This window comes from Ranitomeya variabilis, chromosome 3, assembly GCF_051348905.1.
Source record: "Ranitomeya variabilis isolate aRanVar5 chromosome 3, aRanVar5.hap1, whole genome shotgun sequence".
Classification (NCBI taxonomy): Eukaryota; Metazoa; Chordata; class Amphibia; order Anura; family Dendrobatidae; genus Ranitomeya; species Ranitomeya variabilis.
The window spans coordinates 727,503,406-727,518,833 of NC_135234.1; the positions used below are offsets into that span (position 1 = coordinate 727,503,406).

General features: G+C 41.2%; 1 protein-coding gene across 6 annotated transcripts in view; it reads left to right on the plus strand.

The window, feature by feature from the left end:
* Window positions 1-15,428, plus strand: part of TNFRSF19 (TNF receptor superfamily member 19) — an 87,981-nt gene that overhangs the window by 16,761 nt on the left and 55,792 nt on the right. For 4 of the 6 annotated variants that reach the window (XM_077298393.1, XM_077298396.1, XM_077298397.1 and 1 more), the window contains one exon: window positions 12,733-12,818. In XM_077298393.1, the coding sequence (XP_077154508.1) occupies window positions 12,747-12,818 (72 nt within the window). In that variant the 5' untranslated portion in view covers window positions 12,733-12,746. Of the gene's footprint in view, window positions 1-11,244; window positions 11,311-12,732; window positions 12,819-15,428 lie in introns of those variants that run through there. The other 2 variants (XM_077298392.1, XM_077298391.1) reach the window with 1 other exon arrangement.

Consider the following 15,428-nt stretch of genomic DNA (forward strand, 5'->3'; position numbering starts at 1 on the left):
GTTTAAGACGTTCACCATTGAAAGCACCGGACCTTTGATGTCTTGGCCGTCGAGCCTTGCTTTGGCCCTGCAAGGGTTACCTGAAATGCTACTGTTCTGCGAGCCTGGCGCAGGACGAACAAAAGACAGATGTCTAATATACTGCAGAGCCGGCCTCTAAATACTGTACGCCCCATCCAAGTGATCAGAGGGACTTATATCAAAGACAGATCTAAGGACTGAGCCTCCAGATATTTTGGCTTTATGATACCACTAGCTGTGATAAGTAACTCATTTAGGTGAAGGTTGGATTAAGTCTGCGCCAAGTCAGACTTTGTAAAGAGCTGTAATAAAGTGCTGCAAAAATACAACCTGCCTTTACTCAAATGCCCGTGCGTTCATAACCTCATGTCCTCCCATTTACTGGAGAAATACAGTGAGGAACATTGCCAGGTTTACATATGCATTCAGTATCTGAGCAAAGCAGGGTTGTCTGCCTTAGGAAACCCACGTTTTTAGTGATCTTTGAGTTATTAAATGCTATTTAGCAGGGCTGTGGAGTTGGAGTCGTGGAGTCGGAGCCCATTTTGTTGGAGTTGGAGTCGGTGTCATGGAAATTGAGGAGTCGGAGTCAGAGGTTTGGCTTACTGACTCCACAGCCCTGCTATTTAGGACACTCATCTATTAGCTAGAGAGGGTACAAGGAGCTTCTCTCCTGAAGGACCTGACACCTACGTGCAATGCACAGATTGCCTGTTGATTTCAATGCAGACTTTTTTCCTCTTGTGTCTCTGTAAGAAAAGGGAACATATTTTTCGAAAGCCTAGATGCCCCCCTTGCACATTAGAGGAAAGTCAGCCAAATCTGCCGATATCCGCGGATTGGCTGGTAGACTGTGAGCCCTTGCGGGCAGGGTCCTCTCTCATCCTGGACCAGTCGGTGACTTGTATTGTTTAAGATTATTGTACTTGTTTTTTGTTATGGATACCTCTTTTTCACATGTAGAGCGCCATGGAATAAATGGCGCTATAATAATAATAATAATAATAATAATAAAATAATAATAGTCTAATGTAGATGAGGGTCTCCAGATTCTCCCCTGTCAGATATCAGGGGAAAGAAGAATCCGGTCTGTTGGATTTCCAGCCGGTCATATTTTTTAATCTTTTGAAGATAAGCCTCCACAGTCTCATCCCTGCCTGTGAAAGTTTACTTCCTGGTTTGCTGGAGTTGGTGTGCTGAAGTTTGAGTTCGTAGTTGCTGCTGGAGATTGTTGTGTGCTGTTTTTGGGTCTATTCTTTCTCCATTATCCTATTCCCATGTGGTTTGTACATTTCTATCCTTCCCTTTATTCTTCTACCCTTGGTGAGTGTTTTTGTATCTAAATTACTTTTTGTTATCCCTGTTTTTCTTATGTGTTTATACACTAACATATCTGTCCCAGGCCTCCTGGGGAACGGGACAGCTTAGGACATTAACAGGAGCAAAGTAAGGTCGTAGAGTTGGGCATCTCAACCTTCAACAATACCCCTGGACAGGGATAGTTAGGGTCCCAGTTCCAGGGACAGTTTAAGGCCCCACTTCCTTACTGAAGTCCGTCACAACAGCACTCTGTAAGCGCTAAGATGAATGCAGTATACTCTAATGCTGTATAGCAAATATGTATAAAATCAAGTTACTTAGCTCATAAATTGGCCAATTCATGAGAGCCCACAGGCCACAACTATGTGTACCTTTGTTTGATGTGAACTTAAACCTAATATTTATCAAGCATGCCTCTCTTGAGCTAAAAGCCTTCAAGTTTAAAGCTCAGATAGGATCCAACACTTAAATATGGAGGCAGTAGTCACCTCCAAAAGAATTCTACAAAAAATTGACCAGTACCTCCCAATAGAATAAAGCAAATGTGAACAGGTGCAAGCTGCTATGATAACTGCATAATATACAAACAAATGAATACAGCAGAATTGTATTGGAAAGTGTCATTTTTTTTTGTTGAACACCATTGGTGATGGTGGCTGCCCCCATATTTAACTGAGACTTGTCCCATCAGCCTAAGGCTTTTTTTAATTGGTGCTGGTGGTTGGTGTGCTCTCATGAGCTGGCAAATTTGTGTGCTATGTACCTTCATTTTTAGGTATATTCTATATTGCAGTAATACAGGCCAAATATATACCAAAAGTTTGGACACACCTTCTCATTTATAGATTTTTCTGTATTTTCATGACTATGAAAATTGTACATTCACACTGAAGGCATCAAAACTATGAATTAAAACATGTGGAATTATATACTTAACAAAAAAGTGTGAAACAACTGAAATTATGTCTTATATTCTAGGTTCTTCAAAGTAGCCACCTTTTGCTTTCATGACTGCTTTGCACACTCTTGGCATTCTCTTGATGAGCTTCAAGAGGTAGTCACCGGGAATGGTCTTCCAACAATCTTGAAGGAGTTCCCAGAGATGCTTAGCACTTGTTGGCCCTTTTGCCTTCACTCTGCGGTCCAGCTCACCTCAAACCATCTCGATTGGGTTCAGGTCTGGTGACTGTGGAGGCCAGATCATCTGGCGTAGCACCCCATCGCTCTCCTTCTTGGTCAAATAGCCCTTACACAGCCTGGAGGTGTGTTTGGGGTCATTGTCCTGTTGAAAAATAAATGATGGTCCAACTAAACGCAAACCGGATGGAATAGCATGCTGCTGCAAGAGGCTGTGGTAGCCATGCTGGTTCAGTATGCCTTCAATTTTGAATAAATCCCCAACAGTGTCACCAGCAAAGCTCCCCCACACCATCACAGCTCCTCCTCCATGCTTCACGGTGGGAACCAGGCATGTAGAGTCCATCCGTTCACCTTTTCTGCATCGCACAAAGACACGGTGGTTGGAACCAAAGATCTCAAATTTGGACTCATTAGACCAAAGCACAGATTTCCACTGGTCTAATGTCCATTCCTTGTGTTCTTTAGCCCAAACAAGTCTCTTCTGCTTGTTGCCTGTCCTTAGCAGTGGTTTCCTAGCAGCTATTTTACCATGAAGGCCTGCTGCACAAAGTCTCCTCTTAACAGTTGTTGTAGAGATGTGTCTGCTGCTAGAACTCTGTATGGCATTGACCTGGTCTCTAATGTTAGCTGCTTTTAACCTGCGAATTCTGAGGTTGGTGACTCGGATAAACTTATCCTCAGAAGCAGAGGTGACTCTTGGTCTTCCTTTCCTGGGGCGGTCCTCATGTGAGCCAGTTTCTTTGTAGCGCTTGATGGTTTTTGCCACTGCACTTGGGGACACTTTCAAAGTTTTCCCAATATTTTGGACTGACTGACCTTCATTTCTTAAAGTAATGATGGCCACTCGGTTTTCTTAGCTGCTTTTTTCTTGCCATAATACAAATTCTAACAGTCTATTCAGTAGGACTATCAGTTGAGTATCCACCAGACTTTGCACAACACAACTGATGGTCCCAACCCTATTTATAAGGCAAGAAATCCCACTTATTAAACCTGACAGGGCACACCTGTGAAGTGAACACCATTTCCGGTGACTACCTCTTGAAGCTCATCAAGAGAATGCCAAGAGTGTGCAAAGCAGTCATCAAAGCAAAAGGTGGCTACTTTGAAGAACCTAGAATATAAGACATAATTTCAGTTGTTTCACACTTTTTTGTTAAGTATATAATTACACATGTGGTAATTCATAGTTTTGATGCCTTCAGTGTGAATGTACAATTTTCATAGTCATGAAAATACTGAAAAATCTTTAAATGAGAAGGTGTGTCCAAACTTTTGGTCTTTGGTCTGTACTGTATATTCAGTGTTTGCATACATCTACAGTGCTGCTGTAATCTTTTGTTTGCATGACTGGTTTTCTTGTTCATGTGGTAGCCATTTAAAGATTGCACACGGAGCTGTACCAGTCATCAGGGCCATTTACACATGTATCTGTATACCCAGTCTGAGAAGAGCTCGGCAGGTGTCCTGTTCTGCTCTGCCCTGGTATACACGTAGGAATAGTCTGCTTCAATGTAATAATAAAACAGGTAGGACATAGAAGCCGTGCATGTGCTTTTTGTTCTTTACTGATACAGAAATCAGAGGTCCCAGCATCTGGATGCCCGTGCTGAGTTTACCCTCATGAGACCTTTCTAATAAAAAGGGACATTGGAAAACTCAAACAATGTGCAACGTAGAACTGTATTAGGAAAAAAAAAGTAAATGGCTTCAAGTAAGTACAGAATTATTATTTTTTATTTCAAACTTTTCAAAAGCATTTCAGAGGACAGTTGTGACAGGGCTTCATTCATTGAGGGCAATGAATTCACAGCCTGTGGAAACACAAAAGTCCCTTCTTCACTTGACTACTGGCACATTCATTATGTTAGCTCCATGCCAAATAATCATGGTTGGGTGTCTGGCAGCTGTGGGGTTCACAAAGCCATTTATACAGGTGGTCTGATTTTGGGAAATCCCTTTATGCTGGCAATGCATTCTGAAAATGAATGGATTACAGGGCTGGGACCTCAAGAGATCACATGTAATTTTTGCGGAAAGCCAACGACAAGTATTCAATTCCCCTGTAGCTCCATCACACAGGAAATGAAGCATCACGTGCTGCACAATGACAGCTCACAGACACTTTTTGTAGCCACTCTGTTCTTGCTGTGTGTGTAGATCCCCAATAACAAATCTTATATATATATATAGATCTAAATAATCAGATAATAACAGATCCTGTATTTACAGATCCAGATAACAGATCATATATATATTTAGAGATCCAGATAAGAACAGATCATATATACTGTATTTACAGATCCAGATAACAGATCTTATATTGACTTGACAGATCCAGATAATAACAGATCATATATATATTTATAGATCTAGATAATAACAGATCCAGATAATAACAAATCATTCATATATATATATATATATATATATATATATATATATATATATGTATATATATATATATATATTTAAAGATCCAGATAATAGATCATATATATATTTAGAGATCCAGATAATAACAGATCCTATATTGACAGATCCAGATAATATCAGATCCTATATTGACAGATCCAGATAGCAGATGCTATATTGACAGATCCACACAATAAGGCCATGTTCACACATAGCGGTTTTTACCGTGGATCCGCGGCGATTTTGATGCTGCGGGTCCGCAGCAGTTTCCATAGCGTTTCCATTTACATGTAAACCCTATGGAAACCGCAAACCGCTGTGCACATGCTGCGGGAAAAACCGCGCAGAAACTTCTTTGTGCAGAATCACAGCGATTCTGCACACATAGAAATGCATTGAACCGCTTACTTCCCGCATGGGGCTGTGCCCACGTTGCGGGAAGTAAGCGGTTAATGTGTGGGTGGTACCCGGGGTGGAGGAGAGGAGACTCTCCTCCAGGCCCTGGGAAGCATGAATAGTGTAAAAAAAAAGAATTAAAATAAAAAATAATGTTATACTCACCTCTCAGCGCTGCCCGCGGCCGGCCGGTCAGAGTTGCTGTGCGAACAGGACCTGCGGTGACGTCGCAGTCACATGACCGTGACGTCACGAAGGGTCCTTCTCGGCACAGCATCTTTGGAACCGCGGAACAAACCGCGATAAATCTGCAGGGATAACCGCAGCGGTTTTGCCCTGCAGATTTATCAATTCTGCTGCGGGAGAACCCGCAGAGGACGCCGCAAAGTGTGAACATGGCCTAATAGATCCTATATTGACAGAAGAAACCGGAATATCCAACCTGTGGTTCCAGTTCGCACGGAAAACGGATTGGGACAAATGCACACATGTAAAGAAAAAACTTTTTGTTTCTCCAGCGATCAGTCCAATGGTAGAGTACTATATACCTTTTATTTATCCATTAAAAAGTTCCAGATTTCTTCAGTTACAATATTGCATACATTCAATCTCTTATGGCCTCTGTAATGGCTGCTATTACCGGTTGTCACTTGCGCCCTTCACATCTGCGCTGTGACTTCTAGTTATCACAGACTCCCTTGATTTCTATAGAGTCTACTAGATGTGAACATGGCCTTACTAAAGGGAGCAACTATATTTTAGGGTAAGTTCACATAGCTGAAAATTTGGAAAAAAAATTGCTGCAGATGTTTGTAATTTCTAGCATTTCAATTTCTGTAGATTTTTTTTTCTCTGGATTTCCCTAATTTCATTGTAGTAAGTGTGAAATCCAGTCTGAATTTGTAGTAAAATCCATATATAACACATGCAGACTTGTGACAAATGTAGGTTCTGCTTAAGATTTTCTTTATCCTTTATATTTTTATATAAAGTAATGTTGAAAAATTGCTGTAAATTAAGAATGCTTTAAAAAAAAAAAAAATAGAAGTGTTAAAAATTATTTCTATCAGTTAACAAAAAGCAAAAGTGAATGGGCCAAAGAGAAATGTAAATCAAATCAATATTTGATGGGAAGTTGCTCTAAACATCTTTGAGGGCTAACCACAGGTCTTCTGTGGATGTAGGCCTCTGAAAAACCTTCTGAGTCTTTGTGTAATCCCACTCGTTGACAATACGACCAGGACTGTGGGGGTCCAGATCATCACTTCCAGGACTCCTTGTTCTTCTTTACATTGCAGATAGTTCTCATTGCCTTTATGTTTTGGGTCTTTGTCCTGCGGAGCCAATCAGACACCTCCCTGATGAAAGTGTGATCACGCCAAATATTGATGTGCTTCAGATTCCTCGTTTGTTCACTCACTTTGCGTTTTGTTAATTAATAAAAATAAACTTTACCTTTTTAAAAGCTTTTTTTATTTGCATCATTTTTTTTACACCTGCCTAAAACTTTTGCTCAGCACTGCAGTCAATTAGACATAAGTGGTGCAGTGTTGGATTATTTTCAGAAGTGACGGGTAACTTTAGTCTGACAAGATAGATTACCTTGTGTACTGTTGTTAAACACATGTACCGGTATATACATGAACGGCATTTAATTGTTATTCCTGGAAAAATAATTTTGTAGTAGCTGATTGGGTTTCAGCTTAGCACAAATGGTATTGAAAACATTACAATTATATCATTAGTCTTTATTGATTTACATTTTCCCTCTTGTAAGAAGTAAGGTCACTCGTTTGTAGTTTGAAAACCTATAAAAAATATTTTCCCCCATTTTTATCATATTTTTGACCATCTTCCATGCCTTCTTTGCTCCTCTTCCAAACCTTTAATAATAATAATAATAATAATAATAATAATAATCTTCATTTTTATATAGCGCTAACATATTCCGCAGCGCTTTACAGTTTGCACACATTTTCGTCGCTGTCCCCAATGGGGCTCACAATCTAAGTTCCCTATCAGTATGTCTTTGGAATGTGGGAGGGAACCGGAGTACCCGGAGGAAACCCACGAAAACACTGGGAGAACATACAAACTCTTTGCCAACCTTTCTTGGAAGTGCTACTTTACCGGAGGTTACGAAAAGATTTGGTGGTTGCTTACTCTTTCAGAAGGTCCCCTCTTTTTCCAGGAGGGGCTTCTGGACGTCCCCTACAGTGTTTGAACCAGGCTTTGGAGCAGTGGTCTCCCAGTTGTGGCTCTCCAGCTGACACAAAGCTCTATTTTCGAGTGTGACAATTGATAAGTTAGGCCTCCTTTGGAAAGTCTAATGGAAAAACTCCCCCCAAAAACCCACCTTACAACCAACACCACTGACCTTCCAAAAAAGCTACAAAAACACTGTATGTAGATTTTTCACTATTTTACAACCTGTGAATAACGCTAACAAAAATGCTACAAAAACAGAAAAATACAACTTCTCATAGTATCAAGATTCAAGAAGGTCTAATCAATTACAAGAAACAGAGAACGTTGAATGTTCTGTAAGTAACGCAGTACGCCTTATGTAGCACCGTTTCACTGTATTTTTGGGGTTGACTGATTTCCATTATCAACTCTACATTTTTTTTTTGTAAAATGATGTTGTCCTTCTTCCTCAATAGGGCCCCAGTATTTCCCACTTTCATTATTTTGGGGATTGGTCTCAGATAATGAGGCTGCAATCATTATTAGTAGACTTGTTAGCCTTGTGGGACAAGGAACTCGTGAAAAGAAATACCTGTTCTCCGAGCCTTCTGGCTCGCTGTCAATGGCCGTTGCAGCGATAGCCTGGGGAAGCGAGATGAAAGTGATCATTCTAAAGCAAATGTTAAAAGACTGAAGCCATCCAAGATCCGGCAGCAGGAGAACGCCTTCAGCTGCAGGTCTTGACACCGTGCCGAGGAGTCTGAACCCTGGGTCTTTTCTTCTCTGACCTTGCAATTATCTAAATATGTAGATGTGAGTCTACGTCTCCTTTTATGTGTGAGAGAATTCTTCTGGAAGGAAATCGCTGCACTTACAAGAAAATAGTACAAACAAACCTCATCTAGTCATTACATCCAGAATAAAGTGTTTGTACTTTGTGGTCTTTTTTTTTTGCCTTCCCAGAAGCTTCTGGGATTGACTTTGTTCAAAGTCTGAACTTTAAAAAAGTCTCCATTGTTTCACAATAAACAATTCAATTAATTTCCTGCGGTCCGTGGAGCTTTATGTAGCATGAAACTGCTCAATGTTATCAAGGAACATTTAAATGCACCATAAACTCTGACTTATCAAGCACGGCGTCACGCTCACTGGTAGACTGATGTTATCACTAAGTTATTACTACTCCCATGTGAAGGTAGTAATATCACAGTGCAGGGTATAGATCGGGGTGATGAGAATTTGTCAGGAAGTTAATGATTAGGCTTAGTTCCATACCTTCTTGGAGATCAGACGAGATTTCATGTCTAAGCTGAGCACTAATCAGTGAAGTCAAGGCCCATTTACATGAGACGATAATTGCTCGCATTACTTTTCCAACAAATGTTCTTTCCAGATCATTGCTCCGTGTAAACGTGTCCGGTGATCAAACAAACAAAATAATTTGTCATTGATCACGTGTTATGTTGACATGAAAATTATTTGTCGGCAGCACATTTCCTCGTATAAATTGGGATATGCTGTAGACTATAATTGAACCCACTGAAAATGAGCAAATATCCCAGGTATGCAAAATTTGGGTTTATGAACATTTTTTCAAATCTAAAGACTGATTCTTATTTCTTCTTATGCCCCATTTTCCAAAAACACTTCTATTTTTAACCATCACGTATGGTTTTTCCACAATACACACATGAAATTACGTACAAGCAAAGATGAACAAGAAAAATCTTTAATGTAGTCAAAAATGTACACAATATTATATATAAAAATGTATTGAACATTCATTCTGCAACTTTATTGGAAATTCATTCTGCTCCTTTTTCCTTTTTTCAAAACATCTCTTGATATCTTTTGTCTTATACAAGTCCTGCTGATCTTCTCTGTGAAGCGTCCAGCAGTAGTGCCTCATCATGTTCATGTATCGTTATTCCATCTCTTTGATATTCTGATGAAATTTTTCTCTTTGCTCTTCACTAATAGTACCATGATTTCAGGAAAGTAGTCCGAATTGGAATGTAAACAATTTAACTTCAAGTTCATCAGACAACCCAAGGCTTTGAAATGTTTCAGCATGACCTCCACAATGGACTTAAATTTTGAATATTTGTTGTCACCTAGAAATTTCTTCACGACTTCTTGAAAAGAATCCCAAGCCCTTTTCTCAACAGATTTCATTTTTGTTACATGTCATCCTTCATGAGTTTCCGATTATCCGAGCCCACAAAAATGCCTTCCTTCAGTTTTGCTTCCGACAGTGCATGAAACTTGGTACACAGGTACTTAAAATTCTCTTCTTCTTTCGGTAGAGCTTTCACAAACTGCTTCATTTGGCCTAGGTTAATGTGGAGCAGGGGCAGGAGAACTTTAATGAGATCAACTAAACTCTCCGCAACTATGTTCTTGAGTTCAGTTTGCAAAATTGTTCTCATTGGCCAACTTTTTTGGCCCCAGTGATGAGTTCTATTCCAGCTGTCCCATTCACACAAAAAGCATGGGTACTTTGTGTATCCTTCTTGCTACCCAAGGAGCAAAGAGAGAAAATTGAGGTGACCACATATTGACCATCCTTGATCATCATGGTTAAGTTTCTTGAGACTAAAGTCTAAATTCTCATAGCTTTCCTTCAAGTGCACAGAATGCCCTACAGGCACTGAAATATACTTGCTGCCATTCTGCAGTAGCACAGCTTTTTTTGGATGAATCAATAAAGAGTCCTCACTCGCTCACATTGTACTCAATGTTAAATTTTTCCATCAGCCCAGGAACCTAAAAGTAGGCAAAAGAGCAAAGACTTGGTAGGAATTCCTTTTCCCTGCTTCTGTACCATGAAAAACAAGTTTCAGGAGCTAGCAAGTTATTTTCCTTTAGTCTGGAGCGTAAAAGCTTTACAGAATGTTTAATAAGGTCCAAGTTCCTGACTAAATTATTTAATTTGAGTGGTGAAAAAAGGATTGGCTCATTGGGACTAGCGTGAAAGTCTTTGTCAGAATCCTGCTCTTCATGTTCTGAATCAGGTGTATTTTAAAGGTTCTTCGGAGGTGATGGGACAGATATTCCTAGACCATGAGACACAGGGCGAATCACTGATGGGAGGTCCGTTTATATAATTTCTTTCTTATTTTTAAGGCTGTATCCACGTTGCACATACAAAAGTAGCAGTCATCACTATGATTTCACATTTCCCTCCAGATCATAGGCTCGCCAAAACTAAAGGTCTTCTTCCCTTGAGACCACTGTCAGAGTTCTACATCTCACAAATAACATCTAGTAGTGTCCAAACCTTTAATGAGCCTTTCAAGGTGACCACAGATAAATGCCAAGCCAGAAACTGATCTATAGACAGTGTTTCGAGGTTTTGCCTCTTTTCAGTGAAGAGCACATCTTGGCTGGGTGAGTGCAATAGTCTTGAGTCAACGTAGGGGAAGTTAAGGTCCATTTACTCCGGCTGATAATCCGTCAGATTCTAACAGAAACTACCCATTGTTTGCAATAAATGTGTAACGTGAATGGGTAGAGGGATTGGCTGATTCATTCATTGCGCATTGTGTAGGGGAGCAAAAAAATTCCTGTTCAACTTTCATAAATTGTGTAATTTTCGCTTGTTCAACGATTTGACCAACAAAAAAGAGAAGTGGAAATTCAAGTCCTAAATGGGGCTGATCGCGTTCCAAGGCAATAGCAGTTGAAGCATTGGAAAGAGTACATGTTTGTAATTAGCAGAAAAAAAATGTGCTTCCCTGAATTGATAACATTTTCTTTGTACAGAATCAATGGAAATGTTTGTACAATATTGTAACCAAAGTAGATGGAGTGGACATGGATGGAAAACAAGTAGTTGGAAAGGTCCACTGAACTGTTTGGTTTGAACAGTCATTTTATGCTGACAGACCCCCTTAAAGGAGAACATACAGTAGCCCTCCGTTCTGCTAATGACCTGACGTTAACATCCTCAATAATCAGAACCTCCCACTCCCGTCTCCAAGACTTTTCACGTGCTGCGCCAATTCTTTGGAATGCACTACCCAGGTTAATAAGATTAATCCCCAATCCCCACAGTTTTAAGCGTGCCCTAAAAACGCATTTGTTCAGACTTGCCTATTGCCTCAACGCATTAACCTAACGATCCCTGTGTGGCCCATTCAAAATTTTTTACCATAACCAGGTTCCTCACATCATGTTCTCATACGCTTCATGCAGTTAATAGCACTCTGTGTCTGTACTGCTACATACTTAGGCCGGTTCATGCAGCTTTACATGAACACCCGAGCCTTACACTATGGCTGGTCCGAACAACGAAAGCAATTGTTACCATCCACCTCTCGTGTCTCCCCTTTTCCTCATAGTTGGTAAGCTTGCGAGCAGGGCCCTTATTCTTCTTGGTATTTGTTTTGATCTATGTGTTTGTTATGCTTGTTGTGCTGCAGAATATATCGGCGCTATAGAAATAAAATTATTATTATTATTAGCATGTATGGCATGTTCCTAATGATTGAGTAGTAACATTATTGTAAAGCTCCATAGTTTCCTTTTGATTCTCTTTGACACTTTTCTTATTCTATATCTTGCATAATGAATTCAGATTATGACTATATTTGACTATATAGAACATTCCTAATTCAAAAAATGTCCCAAAATAATAATTAGGGACTAGTGATGAGTGAACATCCTTGGATAAGGTGTTATCTGCCATGCTTGGGTGCTAACGTGCTCGAAAAATATGTTCGAGTCCCCGCGCCTGCATGTCTTGTGGCTGCTCGACAACGGCAACACATGCAAGGATTGTCTAACAAACACGCAATCCCTGCATGGGTTGCGGCTGTCGAACAGCCGCGGGGACTTGAACATATTTTTCGAGCACACTGAAGACGCTTGGTTAGCCCCCGTTCATGCTCTGATAACAACTTATCCAAGCACGGACCTATTTATGACCCTAATTAGAAACTTTTAATGGGACCCGACAGATTTCCTCTTGGCTTCCAGAATATTTTATGGAAACAGGACAAGAATAACACCAGTGTGAACAGCACCTAGGAAGGATATAAGTTACCCTCTGTGGCCTGTTGGTCTCCCTTTCATATATATAACATGTATAATTATTATGTATTTTGTCTATTATACAAGGGAGGGAGTAATATTTCCCTTTCTTGTGTCCAAAGGTATCTTTTTTCTTTTTCAAAAATTTGCAAAAAAATGTTCTGCAAAATATCTCCATGGTGAAATCGGGATTGCTCATGCTTCTTTTGTTTCTTTTAGGGGTGACCATAGACATGGATTGTACAGTGCCTCAGAAGAAGGGTCTATTTTTGCTGAAGATGCTGTGGCTTGTGCTGATATGCTTGGTAGGTTATCTGGTGGAGTTCGGCTACTTTAGAATCGTCTCAGGGTATCGGATCCCGTTCTGTAGCGAGCGCCCGGCAGTATACACTGTCGCACATTAGAGGATCCTGTTTATCAGCAGCCAGTGAATAACCACATACCGTCTTGTACAGACATGCTCGGCATAGCTGCGGTGCCTCCACATAACACTCAACTACTTCAAAGTCTTCCTATTTAAACTGAATCCAGATACCGTATAAACGGAGCTACCAAGGAGAAAACTTGGACAGTATTAGCGAGTGTCTGCGGGATAATTTTCTGTTAGATTACCTCCGCAAGAATGATGGGTTTATCATTTTAAAATTGTATTTTTTACATTAGTGCTCATGAACCATCCTAACTACTTTGTAATGGTTATCTGCACACATAATTTTATTGAGGGCCCTATTCATGACTACACCCTCCTTTGTTGACAGTTGATTGCCTTTGGCAAATCTTAAGGTACCTTCACACGAAACGATGCAGCGATAGCGACAACGATGCCGATCGCTGCAGCGTCGCTGTTTGATCGCTGGAGAGCTGTCACACAGACCGCTCTCCAGCGACCAACGATGCCGAGGTCCCCGGGTAACCAGGGTAAACATCGGGTTACTAAGCGCGGCCCTGCGCTTAGTAACCCGATGTTTACCCTGGTTACCAGTGTAAAACATCGCTGATATCCTTGCTTTTGCTGTCAAACACAACGATACACGGCGATCGGACGACCAAATAAAGTTCTGAACTTTATTCAGCGACCAGCGACATCACAGCAGGATCCTGATCGCTGCTGCATGTCAAACACAACGATATCGCTAGCCAGGACGCTGCAACGTCACGGATCGCTAGCGATATCGTTACAAAGTCGTTTCGTGTGAAGGTACCTTTAGACTGTCGGCCGAAAGATCTTTCAGCCAACCATCATCTCAACTGACTCTCCCCTGCACAGGAGTTTATGTTCAGCCGAGCGCTCCTGTGCTCACTGTCAGAAAGCCACCAACTGACATGTTAGCTGGCGGCTTAACTGAGGGAGAGCAATGTGATCAGCAGTCCGAAATCGGACATGTCCTATTAATATTACTCCCGACCATCATTTGTGCTCCACCCCCATGCACATTAGACCGCTGGCCAATCCTGTCGATATCGGCGTGTATGGTCAGCTTTAAGGCAGCCATACAAATTAGATGAAATTTGGCTGTAACCGTGGATCATCTTATGTATATGGAGTTCTCTTGACTTTCCTTCAACCGTTGATGCCAGTGGAGAGAAGAATTGACAGTTGAAACGACTAAAGGTCGCATATTAGACTAATGTCGGTTGACCCTGCTGATTTCGACAGGTTCGGACAACGGACCAATGTATACACATTAGACCATCTGCCAACCCGCCCACTGATAGTCGAAGAAGATGTCAGTCGCGCATGTCTGATTTCTGACATTGTTATCCTGATGATAGGCTGCTGGCTGACTTGTCAGCTGATGGCTTTCTCATAGTGCACACAGGAGTCGCTCGGCTAAACGAGCGCTCTGCGTATGGGATGGCTGTCGGCCAACTCTAATGTGTATAGCCAGCTTAATGGGACTATCGAGGATTATTTTATTTTTTACTATGGGCCTTAAAACTAACAGGCATATAGTTGCCCTCTAACGACCTGTTCTACACTGCATCTGCCTAGAGCGGTTACTGACTTCTCCTGCTTCACGTCAACAGAGCAGCTCTTCTTCATTCAGGCTGCTCTGTGGACGGGGTGTGATTGCTGATGTCAACAGTCACGCCCCTCCAACAGAGCAGAATAAAAGAGAAGCTGCTGCTCTGTCGATGTGACTCAGCAAAATCACCAGTGGGAGCAGACTTGGACTGCTCTGTGCTGACAGAGGTTGGCATTGGGCACAATAGACAGGTAGTTAGCAACAATGTGCCTGTTAGTTCTTAAGCCCATAATAAAAAAATAATATAGCTCCGAATAACCCCTTTAACTCTTGATCCTTTTGTTTTAGGGAAGAAGGAGTTTGACAGTGGTTTTTAACCCTTTGCCCATTTAAAAACATAAACCTGTCGAGCCGACCATTCACATGTCTGGGGAAGTCCGGAGAGATGAGTGTGGGAGTGTTTAGCCATCAGCTATCTCCTGCATGTGGTCAGCTGTAGACAAGACTAGGCCAGTCCACACAACCTCCTGGGGAATATTTACTACTTTTGCCTTACACATTACTTAACATTTTGCTTCCTAATAGAATGGAGTTGTCCTTCATAGTTACAATTGTCCAACATCCTACTTTTCCAGTAATGTAAGCAGTCCTTCCGTTAGCTTCTTGCAGTAGTTACAACCCATCATTCCAGTAGTCAGAGCAGGACTGATGCAAGAAACGCTCACAGTAGTGTTAGGATATGACAGCTGACGGCTTCTGCAGGGAAAGTTGGAGGTTGATTATGTCACTGATCATATCCAGCTCTGTGCATTCTGCATCAGATGGGAGGATTCGGACTCTGAAAGCTTAGGTGGCAGAGCGCAAAACCTGGTCACTGGGGATCAATTTTTTTGGATCTGTGAGAATCTCAAGCCTGGCTTTGGTAAATTAGCCAGCAAAAAGCTGGTG